This window comes from Anticarsia gemmatalis, chromosome 3 (genome assembly GCF_050436995.1).
Source record: "Anticarsia gemmatalis isolate Benzon Research Colony breed Stoneville strain chromosome 3, ilAntGemm2 primary, whole genome shotgun sequence".
NCBI classification, from domain to species: Eukaryota; Metazoa; Arthropoda; class Insecta; order Lepidoptera; family Erebidae; genus Anticarsia; species Anticarsia gemmatalis.
This window is the reverse complement of record NC_134747.1, coordinates 1,216,680-1,244,435: the sequence shown is the minus strand read 5'-3', so window position 1 is coordinate 1,244,435 and position 27,756 is coordinate 1,216,680. Positions and strand designations below refer to the sequence as shown.

Sequence of the window (27,756 nt, the reverse complement as noted above, 5' to 3'; positions counted from 1 at the left end):
ATACATTCCTCTTCTCCAGTTTCCAACGCATGCTAGTAGGATACTTCAACGAGGACGGTATCCTGATCTACCACCCGTCCAGCACAGCCGCCAACTACTTGAAAGGTCCTTTCATCGTGGATCTGATTGGTTGTCTACCACTGGAACACTTGGAGTCAGAGCCGAAAGAAACATTTGGTAAGGAAATTATAGATTACTAGCTGACCCGCGCAACTTCGCTTGCGTCACCTAAGAGAATGGGTTAAAATTTTCCCCATTTTTGTAACATTTTTCGTTGCTACTCCGCTCCTAATGACGTGATGTTATATAGCCTATAGCCTTCCTTGATAAATGGGCTATCTAACACTGAAATATTTTTCAAATCGGACCAGTAGTTCCTGAGATTAGCGCGTTCAAACAAACAAACAAACAAACAAACTCTTCAGCTTTATAATATTATAAGTATAAGTATAGATGATATTATAGCTAGTTCTGGGCTTGAGTAATAGACTACGGTTTTTCATTCAATTTTGGATGCAACATCGGTGACCTTACTTATCAGCCTAGCCATTCTTCCAACTATGTTGAAATAGGCTACTAGTCTTAGCAAACGCAGCAGAAACTAGTTTTTTACATGGATCGACGGCCTGCCGGTCCGTCGTTTAAACTGCTGTCATTTAAAATCTTAACTTGAATAGTCAGTAATGCATCAAGTCGAAGTGGATCCACTCCAGTAATATTACGTTATAGTGAACGTATAACAACAATTTTTCTTGTCTTCTCATTGTCACCAGAGAACAGATTACGCGTGACTCCAGTAAGGCAGTTCCTGATGATGAACAGAGTTCTTCAGTTGTACCGGTTCCCCAGCATCATGCAGATACTACAGACACACATCGAGAGAAGAGACGTGCACATGGTGTAAGAGGATTTAGTCGTACTTCTGAAACTAGTAATAAGCCAATTTTCAACAGCTGAAATTGGTCTACACACACATCTATTACCTCATTATTTTCTGTCTGTGCTTACAAAATTTTGTGAAGCGCTATCATTTTTTGGAAGGTTCTTGTAAAGTCTCAATACATAAAATCACGCTTTTTCCCATAGGTAGTCAGAGACCGAACAACGTCACTTGGTACAAACCTTACAAATTTGTAACATTAATAACATTTCTACCTTTTTTCATTCCATCTATTCATGTAATCTTCAAGAAACGAATAAACTAATTGTTTCAGTATCTACGCGATTCCAATCTTCTTGACGATGTTCAACGTGCTGACATGCTTCATGATCTTCAACTCAGTGAAGATATTCTACATACAGAAGCCTGACGGAAACATTGATTGGTTGCTCGAACCGTTCACCGACAAGGGAGGCTCCTGGATTGATATCTTTAGTTCTACATGTAAGAATGCCTTGTTTTAAACTTATTTGGGTAAATGCTAAATGGGTTCGATTGCGTAATTAAAAGTAACATGAAACACAACATACAAGATGCTAGTGGCAGAAGGTCAGAAGGAATAAAATCTCTTTGGCTTCAAGAATCACAAATGTTCTCACTGTTCATTAGGTTTCTTTCAGTGAGCTCGTGAGGTACCCAAATATCGAGCTTTTTTGTGTATACATACTATAATGCGGAAAGACTTTTCCCCGACTTAATATTAAACACTTTAAATATTTGAGAGAATTGATTTAGATAAAGGCCCTGGAGAAAGTGTTCCTAGTGCATATTCCTAGAAGTATGAATGAAGTCAGCCAGAAATGTAGGTTTCTAGACGTCTACGGGAGACGCGTAATGGGCTATATGGTATACAAATATGCTTGCCAGTCAGATTGAAGAAATAGGATCTTAGTTTAAAATAGTGATATTTTCCTACAGTCCGCTTCAACATGACAGAATCTCCATGGAACCTTCACTTGGCCACCCACTTCTGGGTGGTGTACGAGACCACGACGACAGGTTATGCCAAGTTCAAGCCCAGCAATAAGGATCTCATGGAAGTCTTGTTCTTTGGCATGTTAACGAGTAAGTGGAGTTATAATTGCTTCGATTGCCTGATGAAGAAGGCTATATATATTTTCACCACGAATTTTAGTTACGACACATATTTCTGTAACAGTTAAGTTGTTAAGCTTATTTTTTTTGTAACCAGCTGACGCATGATTAATGATTCTCGTGGAAGTTTTTACCACTATCTCTTAGGTCCCAACTTTTGAGAATATGATGCCGAATAAAGTTTAAATGGCATTGGCATGAATCAGAAGTCTTTCGATAAAAATGTACTATCAATTATTTTTAAAGTCTCTCCTATCCAAGAAGTGCTTATTGTGGTCTTGTATCCAGGTGCCATGGTGATCACGTACTTTTCAGTGCGCATCATCAGTATGCGCGCGAACGTAAACAAGGCACTGGCCGGCTTCCAGCAGCACATGAGAGATATCGTCATTTATATGAAGAGGGAGGATCTGGACCCTGAACTGCAAAGGTATAAGTATTATTTAACATAACTAAACTTACAACTCTGTGTAACCTTATACGTCTGCCCTCGTCGGGCGCAAACTTTAACTGAATACCTGCACTACCCAATTCTTCGGGGAGCTGAGTTAAAAAGACGTCAGTAGCTGATTTATTTTCCCTGTACATTGTTGAACTTTCTATCCGTAAATTGCTATAAACCAATATTTATAAAGTTCTAGAGGCAAAGAACAGAGATGGGCGGTGAAAAAAACGGCGCCATGAAAATGGTACACAAGTTATTCACTCTTATTATAATAAGCTTGTTTTATTGTCATTAGGGAACTGCGTCGTTACTACGAGTACAACTGGGAGAAGATGGGCGGCATCAACTACCGCGGCGTGCTGAAGCTTTGTGAACAGATCACCCTACGAACTGATGCCATACTACAGATCTACGGACCTACATTTGCTAAGGTAACACACGCATAAAGCAGGTTTATTATTTCATAACGATTTTAAAACCTAAAAGATCTCGAGAAGATTTATTAAATAAATTAAGTAAGTATTGTAAAAATCAACTCAACATGGATCAAGTTTAAGAGTAATCTTTTCTCGTGTTTTATTAACTTTGTGACCCAGTAAGACCCAGTAAACCCAGGATAAAAAGCGTAACTTTTTAGTAAAAAGTTGTACCAGTTGTACAAGTTGTTAACGACTTGTAAAAAGTTTTTACATAAAATATTTGATCCTTGAAATATAGAGCCCATTACGCTCGCTGAAGTAATTGTTATTAATACCATTGCGTTACATACCATTTTAAAATGTCCCTTCTTCCATAAAGTCCTTGTATTCCAGTGTCCCCTCCTCTCGCAAGCCGACGTGTCCCTTCTCCGCATGATCGGTCGTTCAGCTCGCTGCGTGTACTTCTTGAGGAACATGAAGATAGTGGAGTATGATGACGTGGTCAAAGATATCTACTTCGTGGACTATGGCGGGGTTGAGACCAGGGTGCCGATTGGAGAGATGAATCAAGTTGTGAGACTGCCTAGAGGCAGGTGGGTAAAAAAAATGTTGTGTTTTTCAATATTGATAAGGAGGGCGATTAAATGTAAACTGAATATTACGGTTTTGTAGGGCTTAGTTTAAGTGAATTTTATGTGTTGACTAGCTGAACCGCGCGACTTCGCTTGCGTCACATAAGAGAGAATGGGTCAAAATTTTCCCCGTTTTTGTAACATTTTTTACTGGTACTCTGCTCCTATTGGTTGTAGCGTGATGATATATAGCCTATAACCTTCGTCGATAAATGGGCTATCTAACACTGAAAGAATTTTCAATTCGGACCAGTAGTTCCTGATATTAGCGCGTTCAAACAAACAAACAAACTCTTCAGCTTTATAATATTAGTATAGATGAGAACGTCAGGTACTTTGTTGGTACATTTTTTAAGCAGTAAATGTAGTAGACGTTCTCGCTCTTACGATGCGAGCAACACGTGTGTTATGCATTTTATAATAACACTAGCTGACCCGCGCAACTTCGCTTGCGTCACGTAAGAGAGAATCTATACTATACTATCTATACTTTCCCGTTTTTGTAACATTTTTCACTGGTACTCTGCTCCTATTGGTCGTAGCGTGATGATATATAGCCTAAAGCCTTCCTCGATAAATGGGAATTTTTCGAATCGGACCAGTAGTTCCCGAGATTAGCGCGTTCAAACAAACAAACTCTTCAGCTTTATAATATTAGTATAGATAAAACCAGCTTGAGTAAGGGTTTACTAAAAGTATAGCACAATAAATCTTATTCAATTACGAATGGGTATTAGGTAGTGCTTTATGAAGCTATTGCGTAACTTGGACATTACGAGATCGAGGCGACAGAAGCGCTAAGAGTGGCATTTATATTCTAGAAACGTGTCGCTCTCAGCGCCGTAGTCTGCGTCACCTAGTTGAAGGTCTAACCATTATTCAACACACACTATATTTATTTTCCAAATGTGATCAAATCTCAAGTCTTCTTTTCTACTCCAGTCTTTTCGGCAACCTATCCGGCACGTACGCTCAGCGTATCCCCATGAACATAGTGGCGACCAGCCGTCTTCACCTGCTCATCATCAACTCGCGCGCGTTCTACCACATCATCAACGAGTTCCCAGCCACCAAGGCCCTCATGGAGAAGTACAGGAAGACTGATAATCCGGTAAGAAGAATATCCAACTAGTTGCTATTTCATATATATATATAACATTTTTGTTCATCTTTGGGCTAGGATTGTGTTTCATAGCAAAAAGAAAATATTTAAATAATGCTGTAAATTTACGGTATTTTTTAAAGTGCGTGTTTTTATTAGATACTAGCTGACCCGCGCAACTTCGCTTGCGTCACATAAGATAGAATGGATCAAATTTTTTCCCGTTTTTGTAACATTTTTTATTGCTACTCTGCTCCTATTGGTCGCAGCGTGATGATATATAGCCTATAGCCTTCCTCGATAAATGGGCTCCGGCTATCTAACATTGAAAGAATTTTTCAAATCAGACCAGTAGTCCCTGAGATTAGCGCGTTCAAACAAACAAACAAACAAACAAACCCCTCAGCTTTATAGCCTAAAATATTGTGAATAGTATGGACTGTTTTTGTAATTACTAAGCAAAACACAGTAAAAAAGCTTTTAGCGTGATGATTTGACTAGATTGGATTTGGAAATTCCTTTATTTTAGCCAAAATAAATATGTTCAGAAACACAATGGTAAAAGAGGAAAACGCAATATTAACCTTAGTTTCAACCATGCTCACTGTGCATCTATGACTTGCTACACATAAACAGACATTAATTATAGGTGAAACATATTTTCTGCAGTGAATTTCTTTTTTCTTATTATTGCCTCACGAAATTAGAAAAGAACTTTCAGGCATCACATAGATTCGCTCTTAACTTTTAGAATAATATAAAGTATTGTTGGTGGTTGCCGCAGAGTATGCAACTCCAAATGTTTCAAAATCTAGTATGTTCTTACTACCTTAGGAGTAATAGCAGTTAAACGTAAAGTAGATGCGTAATACAATTGGCGCTAAAATACTGAATACTAAACTTTACACATACATTTATCAGAGGATAGCTACACAGTAAATCATGCTCGTGTAAACTTTTGTGGCGGAGCACCCATTTATAAGTCAGACTTGCGTAGCGTGATGATGTAATACTATTTTATATCCAGTTTAATGCACTAAAACGTGTGAAGATTTTCTTTTTGGCGGCTGCGGTTTCCGTTATCCAATAAAACGTTTTCTAGGAATCATACGGATTCGTATGTTTGACATCGTAAAAGGGTGCTGTTATGTTGATTTGTATTTCCTGTGTTATATAATTAAATGCACTGTTATGCAAGACTTTGTTAGTTGAAATGGAGATGGTTCTGGCTTATGTTAGGTCTGATGTTTAGCAAATAGTAATTCAGCTAGCGTAAGTGCGTTTGTAATTGTTATTTGCTTTATTGAGACTGATTTAAGTATCATTATCGAGGTTAGAGTTCAACTTTTTTTGTTATTTTCACGAAATACGATTTAAGAACCGTTCATTACGACAGACATGCGCAAAAACGATAAAATTGTCAAATTTTAAACAGTCTGATTATTTGACCTTGGTGTCAGTAATGATGAACCATAGAGGGTTTTTTTAAGATACCAGAGTTCCTCATCCTGTACTTACTATCAACTGAGCAAGGAAGCCTTATGAAATGGGGAATGGGTTAGGCCTTGAATCCACTACGCTATCCATTTGCGGGCTAAGATATTTGGAATCGGTTTTATAGATCTCTTAGGCACGTATAGTGATAGACAGTAATTCATATGTTTTTCTACGTGTGTTAATATTACCTGTTTATTTTCTGCAGCACTACATCCTCGGCCACATCGGAGACTTCAGAGTGCGACTGACACGCGACCGCAGCATGATGCCAGCTCCTCGGACCAGGAAGGACATCATCAAGTACATCTACTTCCAGGAGGGCCTGGTGCTTCTGTACCTCATCCTCGTCAGCCTGATCTGCATCTATTTGGACCTGTATAATGCTGGATATCAGGTTATTAATAAGCTCTCTCAACGGCTTGTCTCTTCTACTTAGAGTAAATTATATTACGCTGCGTTAATTGTCTCATGCTATCTATTCTCCAGTATCAGTATAATTATGCACTTTAAAGTCAACTACCATCTTCAAGAAGAAAAAAAATCGTGATTGTAGAATTTCTATCGGCATCTTTATACGAAACGGTAGTTTATGCTACTGCTGATCACGATGGTTTGGGTGTGATTTCCAGGTCATAGTATAATAGTTGGATATTCTAAAATCAGTCCGGATTTTAGCAAATACCCGGTGTAGGGTAGCAGAATCACCTAGTTCTGGAAATTGTTCTGAACATATGACCTTGTGTTTATTTCCTAAAGTTCTATCTACTTGACAGGACAACAGAGCCTGGATGATACTAACGCTGTACATCTTAGACGTGTGCTTCTTCGTTAAGATTCTGATGCACTTCGCTTTGCCGTTACTTGTGAGAAACAAAGGTCTTAAGACGTTACTTTTACCGCTACGGACTATGTAAGTTGAGACATACTAACTTACTATATTTTATAGATAGATGTAGGTAAGAGCCTGAATGATGGCTTATCATGAGGTTTTGAGTTTTATTCTTGTGTTTTTCCTAGTATCGAAGGGTGTTCTTATAACAGACATCATAATAAAAGTTATGATGAAATTAACCCGCTGAATAATATTGCAATCCAAATTATTGTTTTAAATAACTCGGTGTTTTTAGAAAAATCCATAAGTATATGTTTGAAGAAAGTCCCGAAACAATTATTTGTGCAATCCACAAATATAATTGTTTCGGGTGTGGTTTTACTTTGTGTCCGTTGTTTGTATGTTTGTAAAAGTCTTCGCGACACAAGAGCAATTCTTAATTGGGAGTTGTCTTAAAAAAAATTGGGTAGAATAGATAGTTAGATAAATGTGTTTGAAGTTTAATTAATAGTTATTTATAACTACAGGTATTTCAAGAAAGAGTTCAGATACGACATATTCTCGTGTATTCCCGTTGAGCTCTTGGCATTCAAGTTAGCTGACAACGAGTGGGTGTGGTTCTCCTGGCTTCGACTCAATAGAATGTTTAGAATTGTAAGCATAATGCTCGTTATATTTTATCTTTCGTCGCTCTTTTCTAAAGCACCTTTTATAATTCTATCACGAAATTAATAAAACTTATATTGCTTTTAACAGTTATAAGATTAGTTTGTCCAAATACCCTCTATTCAAATAATAAAATATATTCCTAAAACGAATTGCTTTAGTTTCAGTCTTTATCAACTGTAGTAAATTCTGCATTAAAGTCAAAAATATATTTTTACACATACCTATAATTTTGATGTACATAATTTTTATATACAACATTTTTGGCTTACTGCAGATTAAGTTATTAAAACTAATAACATCTCGAAATATTCATACGCCACTCGCTTCACTCAGTTCCCAATCTTTCCACCCTACACATACATTGCAACCTTTAAGTACTTTTTACCACAGAAAAGCGCATAAACTCATTAAAGTCCCTACTCCCAGGTGACAGTATACAACTGCTTGAAGCGCCGCAACCAGCGCATCAAAGTGAACCTGACGATGAGCACCATCATCACGGTGACCATCTGGTTCAGCATGTTCCTGCACGCCACCACCTGCGTCTGGTACTTCATCGGCATGCTAGAGGAACAGGCTTACCCTAAGTCTTCGTGGATGTATAATGGTATGTCAGTGTTAATTTTTTAGAAGAATTTGGAACTTTTACAATATTGTGTGGCGTGATTATTGTCTGTAGTAATATGAAGACGAGAGAGAGGCTTAACCGCTAAACTGACATAGCTTGAAAAAATGAAAAGCCTATTACACTTAATTAGGTTTAGGTTTAGATTACACAAAGAATTTGGTAATTAAATTAAGGTGGTTCGGTGTATTACATATAGTATATTTATATCTAATACAATTTAAATGGTTTAAAAATTTCAGTTTATTCTTTCTTAGCACCTGCTTTGAGCATTTTGAATATTCTATCACTATGAATTCATTTCAGATGAAGGTGTAAGCTGGTGCCACAACGAGTACATTTGCTCTCTGTACTTCGTGATGACGACCTTCACGCAGAACGGAGTAGGGGACATCATGCCTAAGAAACAGGCCGAGGTAAGTACAACGTGTAATTGGAGCTGATATAAACACATTATAGTAGGTTTGTATTGTATCTTTAGTATTTAATATGAAAAATCATTGGATTTTTGTTTTAAAGAATCATGTTGCATCTGCATAAAAAATAACGATGTTTTCTTCAAATTTTCTTGATGAATTCATCTTCTATATATCATTTTCCTGTTGTTGTTTCAAAATGTCGTTTTGTTTTAGGCCAATCCTTTGAGCCATTGTCTTAGAATCGCCTTCCTATTTCCTCATAAGATCCTGAATTATTCCGTCATTTTTTTGGTTTTAGTTTACTCTACTAGGAAACAAATTCTTGAGCTTACTGTGAAGGTATTAACAAATTATTCTGTCAAATTAAATTCCCTTAATCGAGTGAACAATCTTAATATCTCAAATGCCGGATTCAAGTATATTTCCGATCTAGACCAATCAGCGCGCACTAATATTTTGACGGCGCGGTGAGCTCTGTCGAAACGATCAACATATCGGCAATAACTCACGATACTCATCTAAAAGTGATTACAAACCTTGGCAGCCGCTTGAATCAAATGCTTGTGTTCAGTATTTTATGAGTGTGCCTCCATGATGCTAGGGATCTTTTATCCATTCTTTATAGAAATAGGATAAACCGACTTTCGACCAGTTTCTTTATCAAAAGTAAGAGCCAAAGTATAGGGGTAGAGTAAAATTGACAGTGAATATTGTTTCTTCACGAATTTACTGATACTAACTATTGAAATCGAGAGCCGAGAATCATAGGAATGTGTAAATGCAAGCAAGATAGTCCTATAAAATGTTTAGAAGCAGATTCTCTCGTTTGTAATGGCCAAATTGGCCTGGGGAGAAAGAACGCTTGGCACACACTGACTGTCATTAGTATATCCTACCTAATGACGGCTTGTAAGTATGTGTTAGCCATTTACTGTGTCTGTTCTAAACTTTCTAAGCCCTTCTGACAGCTTGGTAATTGGACTATCATTGCTTTACTTTAAAGAAGAAGAAGAGTTATCATTTTGTCAAAAATACAAGCAAAATAGAGTAACCTGCAGTGTTATTTGGCGTGTTTTCAAGTTGAGTCCATCAATGCACCGATGCAGTCGTAAACGTCAAGTGATTCTGTCTGAATGTGCTCTTATTGCTATGACTCACTGTGTTAAGTAATTACACAGTGATTGAACTTTCTAGTAATGTAATGTACCACAAGGCTGTGATTTAACAAATTATCGAAAAATGAAAAAACTTTTTCCCTATATTTTGCAGTTCGCCTTCGTCGGTACCACAAGCTACTAGGAAAAACTTTATTCACGTTCAATTTTTTGGTTAGGTTCCTTATATCTTAAGAATATCCAATATTGTGACGTAGACAATTCCAAGGAGTTTAGCGGATATATTAATTATTTTAACGGATAATGTATGGTAAAAACATGATAAAACTGAGCCCTTAAAATATCGATAAAATTTGAACTATCTCTGCCGATTTGTAACTTTTTAATTTCGGAAACTGCTATATGCATGATGAAATCTACTTCTTTTAAATGTATAAAATAGTACAATTTGATCGCGCAACTGGTAAACTACATCTCATTCTATATGACATAGACGTACTCGTAGTGTATTAAACCTTGTTCGATTTTATTACTCATACGTTGAGAATTCCTCAAATCTCAAGTGCCGTTGCCAATAATAAACTAAAACACAGAGTGCACTCAATATTCTGTATAGTAATAAAAATAGTGAAATTTAGTTATAGCTAACCCAAATGAAGTTTAATCAGGTTTCTGGTATAGAGCAAAGTTCTTCAACGCGTGAGGCTGTCTGAATGTTTGCGAAAACCTCTAAAATGTATAAAACGGGTATATCAAGCATAAGAGTTTCACCAATATGCAGATGAAACCATAGGTATAATAAATTTATGAAAGTTAAATAAATGTCTGCTGGTAGATTGAATATCAGATTGTTTTTCAGTAGTCACGTACAAAAGTACGTGACTACTATTTATTACATAAATCACTCCTTCACATAGAGGTAGGCGGAGGCCAGAGAACGCCACTTGGTACGATCCTTACAAACTTCCTTTGCTTCATCCGGGTCCATACATCTTGACATGCAGGGCCGCCGGTTACGAGTACTACATACCTGTCCGTTTTGCAAAACATCGCCGATATGATCTGTGTACCTATGTATCACACACAGGCTTATGTATATCATTTACCAATCAGTTTAATGATTCCCCTCTACATACGAAGTCTCAAAATTCTCATTCTTTAATAGAAGCAGAGTAGATTAGTGAAGATATATCAATACATGTTCTTAAGTCTCGACATCCTTATTTTTTAATAAGATATTTATTTTGGATATTTATAGATAAGTGGAGACATACGTTTTAATAGAGATGGTGTTTGTCAGGTGATATTCGTGACGATCCTGATGATAATATCGACGCTGATGTTCATGGTGTACGTGGGCGAGTTCTCCAACATCATCCAGTACCAGTCCTTCAGGTCCTTCGGCTTCTACAGCAATTACTTGGAACTACAGGTAAGAGAGCATATTGTAATTTTTTTAGCCATTTGATTTATTCGTTGTGGTTTCTATAGTTTTACGACGATAAAATTCTTACATTTGTAGATGTATTTTTGTGAAACTTTTCAATTTAAAAAATGGGTAGCTATATTATTGGTACGGAAGGTTAGTAAAGAAAGATGAAGGTATATGTTCAGTAGTACAGCATAAGAATATAGAATAAGATAGATAAGATAAACTAAATATAGAATAAGAAAGAGGATTGTATAGTAGCAGTAGCTTTACAACTAAAACGGTGCCGGAAATATCCCCGTTTTACAATACTTTCCGCGGTACCCAGTTCCTCTCAGCGAGAGTCATGGTGTCTTCCGTAGGTCACCTTATCTTAAATAACTTTCCACGCTTGTCTATATTTTGTGATTTCCAAAAACTTAAATAGATAGTTTTACAATACCAGCACTAGATATTTATGTAATGAAATACATCTAATTAAATCAATAACATAAAAATATTTACGTTACCAATAATTTATTATTGTTTGTTTTCCTTTCATAATCCGATCCCGTAAATATTCAATACTCATTTCGCAACAGTTGACGTAATACATTTATATAGGTTGTTGCAATCAAACATGTGCCGTAAACATTACACGAGTATTTTGAACACATTCATCATAACTCTATGTGTATTAGACGAAATAAATTAAACTAGTTTCAACCCGCGACTAGTGAGGAGCTCGTGGTTTAGTTAAGAACAGCCTGATTACTGAGGTTAAGTTACCGAGATTGTTCTGTGGATGGGTGACCATCTTATACATATCGAGTTCCTCTGTGTTTAGGAAGACACGTTAAATTGTGGGTCCCGGCTTTCATTTTCAAAGAACTTTGACAGTCGTTCAGGCTAGGATTTATTCAAATAAATACCTACAGATTGGTTTTGTTTATGTAGATAATAGCCCATGGTCTTCACTGGAATGTAATCTTTCACTCTGCCCAAACTCATTTAATTCAGTTGAACCGTTTATCAGAACATAGGTAACAAAAGATATGTCGCCCATGCTGGTTATTTTGTTGAAAATAGTAACCTATATATTTTATTGGGATGTGATCTATCTCCGTGTATAGTTTCATTTAAAACTGTTTAGCCGTTTAGCTGGAAATACTAATGCGCGTGATGTATAGACAGAGTTGCTTTCGTTATAATATTAGCACAGTTAGTATGGATGTCAAGTGCTGCCTATTTTTAGTTTTCCTCGGAGAGTAAGAGCTTTATCAGAACAGACTTTAACGCCTACAATTTTGTATTAGTTCATAATATTAAATTATGTTAAAGTTCTAGACTATCAAACATTTTTTAATCTTCGGGCTGACACCAAAATTTTCTAAGGCCATTTTTTTTTACATTTGACAGAAGTTTAAAAACCATTCACGAAAATAGCCAATTAAATATTTTTAATATTGTTTAAGATCTTTGTTATCATTATTCGCGTTTACTCATTAAAAATACTTTCCGTAAAATCAAAATCAGTCTGTAAATGATTAAAGTAATTTACAAAAATGTCAGATCGCTTGCATTTGGCGGGAAAATTTTGGCAGCGCGCTGCAGCGTCGGCCATTAAGAGGTGTGAAAAAAAAAGATGAATTATGGATGTTATTCTGAAAAATATCATAACTTCAGCCACAAGACGTTATGTAATGGATTATGAAATGTATTTACAAAGAGTTTACAGAATTCTGTTGATAAAACCAGTAAGATGTTAGTATTTTTGTAAATCATTTTTATGATGTGCTTTTGGTTTTAACTGCGAATTGTAGAACTACAAGTGAGTGTTAAAAGATTTTATTTAATTTGCATTGTCTTCGGACATTTATAATGTCATAGATGAAGACTTTATGGATTCAAAATATATCATGATGTTGCCTAAAGTGCTTTTGAAACGTAATTGTTACGATATTATAAACAGCATGGTAATATTCTTTTATGAGTACATTGAGTACCGAGAGTTATTTCAATGCAATAAACCTAAATTTGTTAAGACCATTTATTGTCAATTTATCTCGCGGATTTAAGTATTCCAGTAAAATTGGACCGCACTTATATAGATTTTATGAATATAGGAATTCGTGTCATTCCTATGCTTTACTAAAAATTACAAATTTTAAGACAAAAAGTACTAAAATGTCTAAATCTACCCTCTCTCATTTTCCCAGGAGTTTTTAAAGAACAACCGCGTATCTCGTAACCTGGTGACGATAGTGAACAAATACACGCTGCACTTATGGCGCGAGTCCCGAGGCATGCAGATACCGCACTTCTTGAAGCATGCTCCACTGTCGCTGCGGCTGAGGGTCATGTCGGCTGCCTACCTACATCATATCGCCAGGGTAGGAGTTTCAATACGCCGTTATACGAGCATTAACTTATGAGATACTAGCTTCTATTCTACCCATGACTTCCACCGCTTGAATAGGTTTCCCGGGGTAAAAAGTATCCTATAAATGTTAATCCATCTTATAAGCTATATGAATACTAAACCTCGGCTTCCTGATAGATACATTTTTGTATTTATTATTTTACTGTGGGGGTTATTTTACAGCATCATATATTTGAAGAATGCGAACCGGCTTTCTTGCGACAGTTGGTCGGCTGTCTAAGACTATACACTTATAATGAAAGTAAGTTTTACATCTACTAAAGCTGGCAATCTATATCCGAAAGAATCGAACCCTAGACCACACCTTAAAAAGTACAATTCATATAACGTAGTACTTGGTAGTAGAACTACAAAGCCTTGTCTCATCAGTATTTTCTCCTTATTTTACCAACCAAAAAGGTTACCAATGTTTTCCAAAATGTATCGTCCATTACCGAAACCACTTACATCTTCGCTTAAACCCAAACGCCTCAAAATCCTGTCATTAAGAAGTGTCCGATCTTCGCAGATATGTATGTGGTGAAAGAGAGTGAGATCACGAACAGCATGTACGTGATCCACACGGGCCGAGTGAAGGAAACCACGGAGGAAATGGTGGAGGCTGACAGGGTCCTTGCCAGGGTCTACCCAGCCGGGTCCTACTTCGGTATCGTAAGTATTTTTAAGGCACTAATTTAGGACGAAAGACAAGTATTACCTTATGACTCACGTTTTTTAGTCAATGCTGGGTTGCCAGTTACCCGGTATTGCTGACGAAATGTGTTGCAGGACATTAATTGTCCCCCAATGTATCCCCTTCTTGGCTATGTATTTTGAGAATAAAATACGAAAAATATGTCTTTGAGAGAAGTGAAAGAATTAAGTCATAATACCAGGCTTTATTCAATTAATATCAAAATAAACCTATTCTTCAGTTGCAAGGACTAGTGCGTGATACTCCGTACACGCACTCCTATCAAACGAGGATCAAGTCTCAAGTCCTAACTCTTCACCTCGACGACTGGGAGTATCTGCTCGCCCACTTCCCTTTAAGTAAGAAGACTATACACACTCGCATGAAGAATATCGCAGACAAGGATATGGACATTAACAAGTGGCCAGGCGGCCAAGATCCACCCGAACCTCCTCCAGGGCCAGAATCGCAGCAAGCAGGGGATAAAAAGGATTCAAATTTACCAAAATTCTACTCATACGAAAAAATTAAATCAGGCGCCACTGCAGGCACTTCTGGTCGTATTCCTCGACAGGTGTCGGCTGCATCAACAGGATCGTGGGTACCTAGAGAAACATCATCAAAACGTAATCTACCCGAAACTGGTGACGGGCAAGTAAGTCCTACACAGAGTGTTAGAGAAGTGAAATCCGAACCAGAACTAGAGAAAGAAGCCAACTATGACACAGATTCCAAAGACGTTAACTTTGAACAACCTAAAGTTGGATTTTTAAAACGAGTTGCTGAAAGCGTAAAGAAACTAATGGGAAGGTATTCTGACACGAGTTTGAGGACCGCCTCGTCAATGGATATTAGAGACGAACTGACGCTGGAAGAAGAGAACGAAGCGACAGCAGCACTTCTTAAACAGCTAGATGAAGCTAGACGAATTACGAGAGAAATGGATAGAGAAAAGAGACTTAGATACAGTAGACGTATGAGTCTGTTTCCACCTGAAGAACAAACTGAAAAGCATATGTATACTCTAGACATGAATGATGGTGACAATAAGGATGAAAATCTTCAGACTGACAAAGAATCAGCAGCTCCGCCGATGGCACAGCGAACACTTCGCATAAAGGATGAAGAGCCTAGTTCCTCCCATGACGCTGCTGGCTCATCAGCCTCAGATCGCTCACAAACTAAGGGTAAAACTCTAACAGGTGTCAAAGATATGAGTGGTAGTCTGCCCAGAAAAACTATGAGTATTCTTAAATCAACCAGTCAACTACTAGTAGCTCCTCAAAAAAGTGAAACGTTGGAAAGAAAAATTGAAACCAGCGGTGCAGAGGTAAAAGACGAATCGGAAGCATTCGGAATTGACGCCGACGAACAAGCTAAAGATACGAGCATTGGAGGTAGAGTGGAGGAAGAAAGCACACTTGAAAGCTCAGGAAATCAGGATACTACTGAAGAATCATCGGGTAGTCAAGACATTACCAGTGTTAGAAAAAGAGACCAAAGTAAACCGGACTCAAAAATTCAACAAATGCGAGACAAATACCTTAGTGTACAAAATATTACTGGTGCGGAACTTGTAACTCAAGCAGATAATAAAATTGAACTGGACAGCTTACCTGCGTTAGTTATTCATTCTCCACAAGATAGTTTACTGAATGCAAACCCTGAAATGATCCTCGATATTGGAGCTGCTGAAAAAAGCAAACCGAAGGAGGCTACAGTAGCTGTGCCGCAGACACAAGCGCCAGAAGACAGTTTACCTCAAGAAGACAGTTTTCCTCGAGGAGATAGGTTACCCCTAACAGATAGTAAACCCCAAGCAGATAGTCTACCCCAAACGGACACTTTACCCCGAGCTGACACTTTACCCCGAGCTGACACTTTACCCGAGGCAGACACTTTACCCCGAGCTGACATTTTACCCGAGGCAGACACTTTACTCCAAGCAGACCGTTTACCCCAAGGGGACAGTTTACCCCAAGCTGACACTTTACCCCTAACTGACATTATACCCCAAGCGGACAGTTTACCTCAAGCAGATTATTTACCCCAAGCAGATAGTTCTGCCCAACCAGAAACTTTACCCCAAGCGGATAGTTTACCCCAAGCAGATAGTTTACCCCCAGCAGACATACAAGCTACCGCAGAACCTAGAACAGCATCAGCAGACCGGCGTCATCAGCCTGCTGCACTCTCAGAGATAACTCAAAACATTCGCTCAGATACTCAACTCGTCCTCAAAATCCGAGTACCTCAAGGGAGTCAGCCTAGCCTCGCTGAAGCCTCAGGAACTTCACGTAAACTCTCATCAGTTCCAGAGGTTGCTATTATACACAGCAGTCCATCGCAAGAATCTGAAAGTGACTCAGCTCAGCCTAAATCTCAAGAAGATAAAGATCTTCCAAAACGTAATCTATCTGCGGCAAATATTCGGAGCCAGAAACACATTGATGTACGTGCCTCGCCGTCTTCCGTCTCCGAAGGTGCTGATGCAGACAAATTATCTTTATCAGGATTCAAGTCTCCTGCAGCAGCCATGGACTTACACGCTGTAAATGCCCCAGAAGTTGAAAAAGTAGATGAAGCCACATCTCCAATTAAACAAAATAGGAAATTAGTTCGTGTGCGTTATGACGAGGGTAAACCGAGCACTTCGCAAGAACCTGAGAATGGAAAACCACCGGATAAGAAAAAACGTATGATGATTCCTCTGGACTATTATAAGTCGAAGCCGAAGAGTGGAGATAATGAAGACCAGCAGGAAACAGAAGAATCTAGTACATCATCTTCTCCAGATAGCGGTTCTAAACGTAGTAGAAGCCCAAGACAGAGATACAAAAAGCAGTAAACACATATTATTTTAGATTACTTTACTTGATCGCTATTATTCGTATCTTTTTATATCTAGTTCATATATTGATTGATGTAGTATTTGTTTTATATTCCTTGTTATTGTTTTTAGTATTATGCTAGATTTATTTGACGATTTTAACTTCACAATTTCAATAAACATTTGAAGCTGTTACCTTTCGTTTTGATCGTGTCAAAGTTCAGCAGTAGCTCTCGATGCGATGAACTCGATGAAAACTACGAAAAAGAACTTTAATCTCCCAGCAACGAGAAATTCCGTGGCAATTCTTACTTATTAATGCACAGGCCTCGCCAATACTTAGCTACCTCACAAATCGTTTGAACGCAACTAGCTATAAGACATATCGTTTAATTTGTCAGTGCGTGCGTCATGTCAATCGTCATATTCTCAGCAAGTCTCATTCACGGATCTTCAAAGCTTATCACAGATCTCAGTGATTTGGCCCCGAGCCCACTGTGCAACTATTTCTGCATAACTTTCATTATCTTCACATTTAACCACTGAATCAGGAATGCAATGTTTTCGATGTACAACTATCTTCAAAGGTTTGAAATTCAATAATAAATACGTAAAATACAATCTTTTATACACTTTCAACTAAATTATTAACTCGCTTGCTTAATTAAGGACAGTGAGTAGCCTTCCCCTTTCCAAATTTTTATAGTTTAATAAGTTACATGGGCTGTAGAAAAAATGAATGTAAAAAAACTATTGATTGATTGGTTTTTATAGGAAATGAAATGAAATGAAATGAAATATTTATTTGCACAGAATACAGGTGGTACCAGGTATACAGTTGGTGGTTTTGAAACAAAAACCGTAATCTGCCGTGTTAGGCGTGCAAGAATTAATTATAGCTACTACTTTACATTGTCTTAGACTAATATACTTTTACATTTTGTTGATTGTATTTTATATCATAAGTACTTGATATACAATAAGTACTTAGTAGAATTAACAATTTTATATTAATTGATATTATGACATATTATGACATTATTGTGGTTTAGTTTAGGTGGTTTTATTATTACACAAAAGCAACTGTTCTGATCATTAACCTCTGGAAAACAGGAAAGTTAATCTATATGTAAATTGCATGCATATTCTGATTTGCGTTTTAAAAACTAAGGGCATGTCTTACAATATTATAAACTAGCTGACCCGCGCAACTTCGCTTGCGTCACATAAGAGAGAATGGATCAAAATTCTCCCCGTTTTGGTAACATTTTTTTATTGGTACTCTGCTCCTATTGGTCGTAGCGTGATGATATATAGCCTATAGCCTTCCTCGATAAATGGGCTATCTAACACTGAAGGAATTTTTCAAATCGGTCCAGTAGTTCCTGAGATTAGCGCGTTCATACAAACAAACAATCAAACAAACAAACTCTTCAGCTTTATAATATTAGCATACTTAGATAATTATTAAATAACTTATCTCCTAGATAAAGTAACCAACCAACTGACATAATTCTGTCTGATAAGCTACCTGCTAGATATCCAGAAGTGGGTCCAAATATCCTAAAATAGAAACTGATTCTAAAACTGTTTGTGATCTCCACAGCTCTGCTGTATTATATGTTTGTGTATCGTGCCAAAAATGTGTAATTGAAATCACTGCTGTCATATTACCATCTGTTCCTTCAGAGATTGTTTATTAACGTCTAGTGGGATTGTGTTAATGTTTTTAATGGAATATTATATCAATCAACTGGTGTTGTCTGGGTTCTGTATATACATATGTACTTCTCCAGTTTCTGGGTCTTATTGAGTGGATAAATAGTCCTAAAGGTCTAAGGGACCTTCGTAAGAAATATTTTTAATTGATATAGGGTATTACAGACGGTTTTGTATGTATAGGTAGATTGTAATATTAATGATCCAAAAGTTTCGATGATGGGTGGGTTTTTTTTACTCAATCAAGACGAAAATACTGAACGGATTTTGACGTTTAGCACATGGATAATTTATAACCAGGATTAATAAATAAGATACCTTTTTTCCCTGGAAAATGTCTTCATGTAGACGCAGTTGCGAGTAGGAGATAGTGAAAACGAAATCTTCATAGAGAAACTCGGTTCAAATGATTCTGGTGTCACGGGTACAAGAATATTTCAATTATACAAATCCCAGATGCAACTTTGAAACGTTACATTGTGTTGTTTTAGCCGAGATTTGAACTCTGTTATTCGTGGCACAATGATAGAATATTGTGTCAAGGTGAATAAACGGGACCGTATAAAAGATATTTGGGAATAAACATAATGCTGATGCAGTAAAGTTTTCTGTTGACTTTACTACTACTATACTTAAAAGACATAATAATCATTTTGAAAATTGGTCAGCAGAAAAATTTGAAAAATTTACTTTAAAACAACAGTTAAACATTGACTTTTCTCCTTTTTAAAGGCAGGTTAAAAGCTACACTTAATCGAAGACACAATGAACTTTCCAGACAATTTAAACTCTTCAAAAAAACGTCTTGATTACACCTGTGTCTAATTCCTGTGAATTTTTTTTGTTCGCTCTCTTCCTTATTTTGTTTATGTTAATTGTCAGTTGTCTGTCAGGTAGAGTTAATAAGTAGACTCTGTTTAGTCTCGAATTGAAATAGCTTTCTAAAAAAATCTTTAGCAATTAGTAATCAGGTAAACTCATCGACCTAGAGTAACCAGTAGGTATAGGTAAGAAAGCCTCTCCCAGAAATAAAAAATATTGATTTAATCAATTTCTTATCAGTGATAAAGACTTCGGTACGGGTTACTGAAAATATAGAGCCTAAAGTTTAAAAGGAGCTATTTCTTTCAAAGCATAAATAAAAAGCGTATATTCTAAAAAAGCCTTTATTACAAAAACTCTCTTAGCTCAACAACGATACATCGTTAACGAGATGGTTAGCAGTTAGCACCGAACATCAACAATAAGCTAACTCAACATTGAATGATTACATTATTGCTTTACTGTTGTCTTTCACATTACTTTTACTTTAGACTTTATTCATATTGGAATGCCCAGCACTGTTTCCATATTGTCCACTCTCCAGGTGTTCCGAGCTCCGTCCTGCCACTCCCTCCATCCTCCATGGTCTAAATTTATTTAAATGCTTGGGTGTACATCGCCTAACTTAAACTTATTTACTAAAATTACGGTTTCTTATATTAAAAGTTTTTATAGCGTTTGTGGACCGCCATCTTGGATTGGTCTAGAATTTAAGTTGTTTGGACGGCATCTGAAACAAACAGACATCAAATTAATTATAAATCATTATAAATAAAATTCGCGGCCGTCGTGTCATTTTTACGATCGACTCTGGCAACTATTTCCAGCGAAACTATTTCAATATAATTATAAAACTACAGGAAATATATCTGACGTCAATGTGCACTTTAAATTACAAGATATATTATATATTTTATTTATAGCACAGATAAAAAAATAGCTGAGATGTTTAGTGTGTCTTTAAAAGTCGCAATAACGAGTTATTTATGTTTAAATTCTGAGCAGAGTCACAACTATTTATGAAAATGGAGGAGGCATATCATGAAATTATGACGCGTGTAGGCGACTAAACGTGCTGGAATACAAGCGTTTTCATGATTAGAATATTCGTGTTTTGTGACGGTCGCTAAGCGAAATTTAATTTAAAACAGTTCTACAAACAAGAATATTAATCGTCTAATAGAGGTTTATTAATCATCTCTCGCGGACAAGATTACGCCATTAACTTTGTATTTATGATGTTTAAAAATGCGAGCTTATGGAAAGATCATAAATATCGCAATAAAATTAAAATCTCTCGTTTCCTTCGCTAAGTAGTCCATTGAAATGTTACATGAGTTTTACATTTGTTAGAGGACGCAATTTTATTTTTGGAACATGTAGGGGGGGTCAATAGAAGCTTAACTTGAAGTTTGTGGGGTCGCCACTCTTGTCCCCCGGCCGCCATCTTGGAAAAGGGGGTGGAAACACTTTTTTCGCTATATCTCGGAGACTATGCATCTTACAATAAAATTGTAAAAGCATAATTTGTAGCAAATTATTTTACCTACATATATGTTTAATAACTTTTTGCCCTAAATTAACAATTAAAGAAGTTATAAGCAAAAAAGTGATTATTTTTTTATAAAATTTTTCTTTCCGAACCCGGTCTACTTTGAACCGCTGTAACGGAATTTGTAATTAATGAAATTAAAAAAAATTAAAGGGAAAAATTTTCCTCCAAAAAATACTCTACAAGATTGGTCTTTGGTAATTTTTTTGTATGTATATAAATCAACTTAGTCTTTTTTCCAAACTATGTTGGAGTCAGCTTCCAGTCTCACTAGATGCAGCTGAATACCAGTGTTTTACATGGAGCGACTGCCTATCTGACCTCCACAACCTAGTTACCTGGTATATAACACGATACCCTTCGGTAAGACTGGTTGTCAGACTTTCAAGCTTCTGACTACTGTTAACAACTGTCAAAGATCTTCGAAAATGACAGCCGGGACCCACAATTTAACGTGCTTTCCGAAACACGGAGCAACTCGATATGTGTACATTGGTCACCCATCTACAGAACCACTTCGGCAAGCGTGGCTTAACCTCAGAGATCGATCCGCGCGACTGTCGTCAAAAAAAGTTATAGAGCGAAGAAGAAAATGTTTGTAAAAAAATTTGCACGTTTTTGCTTATAACTTCTTTAATTGTCAATTTAGGGCAAAAAGTTATTAAAAATATTTGTCGGCAAAATAATTTACTACAAATTATGCTTTTACAATTTTATTGTAAGACGCATAGTTTCCGAGATATAGCGAAAAAAGTGTTTCCACCCCCTTTTCCAAGATGGCGGCCGGGGGACAAGAGTGGCGACCCCACAAACTTCAAGTTAAGCTTCTATTGACCCCCCCTACATGTTCCATAAATAAAATTGCGTCCTCTAAGAAATGCAATATTCGGCCTTCAAATTGTAACATTTCAATGGACTAAAGTGGCAGTGATGTTAATCATGTTGACGCCATGACAGTTTATAGCTCACGGGATTAGTCATATTGATGTCTTGTTAATCTTAACTACCAATTGATTTGATTGCTATCTGATAAATATAATTTATAATCGTTCTGATATTCAGGAGTCGTTATAGACGTTATTTCAGATCTTGGTTATCTCGGACTCTGAAATGACCTTTCAGATAAGTTCGTTTCAGAAAACTGTAATGTCATACAACAATGTTTTCTATCAGTCTTTCACATGACTCTATGTAAATTGTTTTAAACTTAACAAAATTATCGAAAGTAATTGATATTTATAACTTCGGCGTAGTTTAAAGTGACCATACACAGAAATCTACATTTGCGTAAGAAAAAATAAGCAAATGTTTAAACGATTAAGAAATCACTGCTGTGATCGTATTACATGCGTAAGTCATCAGACTTGTCAAGAAATAATACTCTCCTTTACGCGTATTTAAAAAGTACTTAAAGTCAACCATATGGAAAGCTTCTCAATTAAATATGTCGTAAATAAAACAATAACATGTACATTGTCCAGATGTTTTGTTTCGTACTGGCATGACAACTGTGTAAAGTGACGGAGAGAGTTGGGTAAGATTGGCACATTTCATGAGTGATTGACGTAAATGAAGACTTGAACTATGCACTGGGATATGGTGATAATAATTACATAGATTAGGCTTTTTGCTTAAAAACATCCTACTAGACAACTGTAAATGTGAAAGTTTGTGAAAATGACTGTTTGTTTGTTATTCTTTCAAGCAAAGCCTACTGAAAGTATTTTGGTGTATTTTGTCACAGATAATTTATAAACTATATTAACACATAGCGATACTTTTTAATCAAAAGAACTTTTCCGTTTTGCTAAAGTTACAGGCAGATAGAAAGGCAAAAGATTAAAGCTTAATTATGAACTTTCGTGTAATGCAACAGTATCATAGTGAGATAACAACAACTTTTTTTCTTTTTATTGTAATTTAAGCAGCGATTCAATCTTTAACGGTTTAACAGAGTAATTTGAATACGATCATCATCACCAGGCAATAAAAGCTGTTAGTTTGATAAAGTATATGAGTAGAGCCGACAAAAAATACCGTTGTTTTCTTAGGCGCCTATTGTTTATTACCAAGGGCTTCAAATTCCGGCTCAACCACAAACACATTAATCCCAACTATTTTCAAATCTTTTAACGGATCGTTTGTGGAAGTTTACGTCTCGCTAACAATAATAAAAGTCGGATGTGTTGTAACACCGATTTGCCAACACGTCAATAAAATGTGCTTCACCAATAACCTTCCTTTCAGCAACACTTCGTCTATAACTCGAATTTTAACGACATTTCTATTCGAACGAGACTTGGCAACGTAAAACTTTGAATAAAAGTTGATTTTCTATTTTCATCGGAGGTATACGTCTGTAGAATGATTAATCGCAATCGTTAACCGAACTGTCACTACTTTTTTACAAGTCTCAAAGTTAGATTTAGTTTGATCATCAATCTTTTCGTCCGATTTACGTCATTTCCACTATTGTTTTTAACACTTTCTATTTAAAAAGTGAAGGTTAATTCAAATTGGAAATAGAATTTAAAAGCTATTTTGATACGCGGAGACAAATTTTGTTTTATTTTTAAATTGTGTTGCCATGTGTTTCTCTTTTCTAAATTTAAAATGTTTGCGTGTTATGCATTTTGTTTTGAAGTCTATTTTTATCTAGATTCACTAATTTCCTGCTGTAATAAAGATTAACTTTGGTCTATGATTTGTTTAGTGTATATTTTAATAGAACCCATTAGTATTATCGAGCTAAAGATAGCAGAATTCCAGTCTTCTGTTTTGTATTAAACGTATCGTCCTTCATATTTCAATATTTTAAGTTGTTAGTGCAGGTCATCTAACAAGATTTCCACGCAAAATTCAGTACAAGAAAATTCAATTTGACTACAATTCTATTTGCTTATTTATTCCATGACATTTCATTGACGCAATTCACGATAGCTGTGATATTTTTTCACATCCGTTAGACATATTACGTACTTGTTTACTGAATATTTAATTATCTAGTGAATTCGAAGCGTCTACGAAATCTTTATTTATGAAGCGCAACCGCGTAAATTGCACCGCGACGTTCAAGTCCGCCGTAAACAATGATAATAATTAGACAAATTTACAATCAACGAATGTGACTTTTGTCGTCCGTGAAATCTTTGTTTATACTTTCACACTGAATGTAAACAATAGAAATAGATTTATCAACATCAACGTCGCTAATCTGTTAAAGCCGGTCACAAGATCGCAAATAAAACAAAACAGACATTGACGTCTTGATCGCTGACATATGGGACATCTTACGCACATTGTTTTGAATGACTTTTTTTCGTTTTCGTGCACACAAATCTGCCAACCGGGCACATTTGATCTCTCTAGGTTTGCTGATGTTGGCTTTAACCGAGGACCATTGCATACAGTGTGGGAGTTCCCGTCACAATGCTGACATGTTTACAACCGTCCAGCTTTGAACCGCATCGTTTGAAATAAAAACAATTGGCAAATGTACAATTCTCATCTAAATAAAAAGCTTGTGTGCATATATCAGTATTATATGTGTTATGTGCGGCCATTCAGCATTTCAGTTAGATTATATCGGTTATTTTAGCCGCGGGAATGTTATGATTTTGCGAAGGAGACGCAGGCGCCGGTTCGTGAACTATTTTAGATATTGCGTCCATATCTCGATGGTGCCGTATGATCAAATGGTCATTTCGACACATGGAATGTGTTTTATGTTCATTGTTATTTTACACTTGTTTATATAAATACAGGTGTGTTTCTCTTTTATCAAGCATGGGTTAGTTTTGACGCTAATTGGGGATTACGTTTGCGCTTGATCTTGTTCGAGTTGTTATTGTTTTTGTTAACAGCTGGAGTTAAATAAACCGTCTTTTTTCGAGAAGAATTGTTACTTTTATGTTTTAGAAATAGGTTAGCTATTGGTATTTATCTACCATCCTTTGAAGAAAACACTTTTATCACGAGTACCAGTTACAGCGGAAAATCACGAAATGTGTAATAATTCCGTAAAAGGTAAAAACAATCACGTACAAGAAAGCACCTCAGAACATTCCCGAGTAGAGCAGCCAGAGGCTGGCGAGGAGCAGCACCAAGATGAGGTAGGTGGCGATGAGGTTGGTGGTCTCGTGGTTAGGCATGATGGCTGGACACCTTCACTGGACAAGAGGCTCTAAGGAACTGACGAGCTCTGGAACTGTCGTAGCCGCGCGCAGTCGCCTACGTACGCCACGCCCATTTCACACGCCAAATTATAAATATGAATGTACCGTTATAGACTGTTGGTAAGTGACAGGTGTCCTCGGATTCCAGGCAATTAACTTGCACATCAAAAATTGCAGACGACCCAACGAAATCTCAATTTCTAACACAAGATTCCCAACCTCCGTTTAAACCAAAAAAGGGACAAACATCATCACTATCAAACGAGACAACCTTCCTTCCTCCTCAATTTAAAGCATCCTTTCACAGTAATCCAGAAATAAATATCAAATCCTTATCACAAGTCACACACTTACACGTTAACTTAGAACACGGTGGAGTATAGTAGCCAAAGGAAGAACAGCAGGATGACAAGGATCATGTATGTGGCTGCAAGGTTCACTGTCTCCGCGTTAATCGGCATGGTTGCAACACAACGTATAAGGCTGGACTGATCGCTGGAGGTTCTTCCAAACGGTAGAACACCAAATTTGCGTCACAGCACAGGGCCCGACTTGAGTTTGGAAGGATGCTACAGTTATTTTTTTCATTTTGGAAATTGAATCAATTGATTGAAAATATCATAAGATGGCAGAAATAAAAGATATCTTAATTAAAAAATTATTAACTGCAGCTAAACTAACTGGCAAACTAAGTTAAACCAAAAAAGGCTTCCATAGAAAGGCTTCCTTATTGTTGAGGAGACTCGTTTAGTTAACTCGTTGAGGTTAGAGTGTTGATGGGTAGAAATATTCAGAGGCGATGTGTCATAGATGTAATGATCTAAGAAACCTGATGCATTATATGAAAAAAAATATATCATGTGGGTCGCAGGATTCGACTATCACTTATTCTTTAAAGTAATTTGAAGTAAGTAGGTTTACCTTTACCTTAACCTTATGTACCTACATAAGGTTTTTTTTACGTTTTAATATAGCTTGGGTCTAAAATCGTTATAGATTTCTGTTTTATTTTTTGATCAAGAGCTTAAATTTATTTTTATTTATTATTTATTAGCTTAAATTGAAAAGCTAGTTTAACGTTGTAGATGTGGGATACCTGGATGACGATTTTAGATGTCATTCGGAATGCTTGTTTATTACGAATTCCACAGAGCTAAGACTATGAGGAATGCAAAGGTGACGGCGTTACGTAAACTCGCACAGGATCTAGATCATTCGAACGTGAAAATTATTTCGCGAGAAAAACAACCTTAGTCATTTGATCTGTTTCAATTTTTTTCTAAGAAATGACGAAATGATGCCTCATAATGATGGTTATAGTAACATACATTAATCAACGCAAAGCCGGAAAACAAAGCAAACTCCAAACAAATCTAAAAATATGAATTCATAAACTGCGAATTATATTATCTCTGTATCGTTCTACGATTCACTCCAGCCAAAAATCTATTACAGTTTCCGCAACATTCTACAACTCATGCAAATTCCAATGTCTCAATTCGGGTCGAATAACAACACAATTATTATAAAAATCTTTATTAAAAATCAAAGCAGTTGTCAGTCCTTTGATATGACACACATTTTATAATAAGAATCCAGAAAACGTCGCATCTATCCCCGTGTTATTTTTGATTCACACGCACCGCACTAATACACTCAGTCACGAATTTTATTGAAGCGAAAATTATATTATTGGACGTTTGAAAAGCGGAGAATTTTCTCCAGTTTGACAAGCAGGCACTGTACTTACTTTGATCCTTAGAATGCTGAGTACATGAGCCACAGCGAGATGAGCAGCAGCAACAAGATGCAGTATGTCGCCACAAGATTGGTTCCTTCGTGGGAGTTCATGTTGTGTGTTACCTCTTTCGCGTTACAGACGAGATTGAGAGAAAATGAGGAGCACAGCTTGATATATATGTATCTAATTGTTTAAAACGTGACGAATACATTCTATTTTTTGTTTTTTGGCGACGCACGTGATTAATTGGCTGTCTTGTAGAAATTCTTCGTTGTTAACATTTGTGTATTTATTTACAATTTTTCACGTTACACCGATGTCCCTTTGGATTTTATTTACATACCGTTTTGGCTTGAACGTGGCCATCGAATTTATTGAGATATTCGGTGGAGTGTGTCAATAATTTATAGTTATATTTTGTTTTCGTGAAGTTTCTCGTGTATTATTATTTGCTGTGAGTTTATTTATTGAACGCGCATGTTTAATATTTACTGAAGATTATGACTGGAGTTATTTGGCTGGAAAATATGAATATTACTGAACTTATAACTACACGCTGCGTCTGCTGAGTGGTTATAAACATTAGATACGTGTTTATTTTTT

The 27,756-nt window shown here is 36.5% G+C and overlaps 1 protein-coding gene and 1 long non-coding RNA gene across 2 annotated transcripts in view; one reads left to right on the top strand and one right to left on the bottom strand.

Moving 5' to 3' along the window:
* Nucleotides 1–17,328, top strand: part of LOC142987099 (uncharacterized) — a 31,502-nt gene extending 14,174 nt beyond the window's left edge. Inside the window, exons 23-40 of the mRNA XM_076135650.1 lie at nt 20–177; nt 774–900; nt 1,215–1,384; nt 1,859–2,005; nt 2,324–2,465; nt 2,776–2,911; nt 3,293–3,492; nt 4,474–4,642; nt 6,336–6,524; nt 6,904–7,040; nt 7,490–7,616; nt 8,058–8,238; nt 8,563–8,672; nt 11,091–11,222; nt 13,418–13,591; nt 13,804–13,882; nt 14,150–14,292; nt 14,556–17,328. Coding sequence (XP_075991765.1) covers nt 20–177; nt 774–900; nt 1,215–1,384; nt 1,859–2,005; nt 2,324–2,465; nt 2,776–2,911; nt 3,293–3,492; nt 4,474–4,642; nt 6,336–6,524; nt 6,904–7,040; nt 7,490–7,616; nt 8,058–8,238; nt 8,563–8,672; nt 11,091–11,222; nt 13,418–13,591; nt 13,804–13,882; nt 14,150–14,292; nt 14,556–17,162 — 5,128 coding nt within the window. The 3' untranslated portion in view covers nt 17,163–17,328. The remainder of the gene's footprint in view (nt 1–19; nt 178–773; nt 901–1,214; nt 1,385–1,858; nt 2,006–2,323; nt 2,466–2,775; nt 2,912–3,292; nt 3,493–4,473; nt 4,643–6,335; nt 6,525–6,903; nt 7,041–7,489; nt 7,617–8,057; nt 8,239–8,562; nt 8,673–11,090; nt 11,223–13,417; nt 13,592–13,803; nt 13,883–14,149; nt 14,293–14,555) is intronic.
* A 2,687-nt stretch (nt 17,329–20,015) lies between these two features.
* LOC142987163 (uncharacterized) lies at nt 20,016–27,325 on the bottom strand. The gene is made up of 2 exons (XR_012960507.1): nt 27,163–27,325; nt 20,016–20,415 (listed from the first exon to the last, which is right to left on the bottom strand). It is a non-coding gene; the product is annotated as an uncharacterized LOC142987163 (long non-coding RNA).
* Nucleotides 27,326–27,756: the final 431 nt, after the last annotated feature.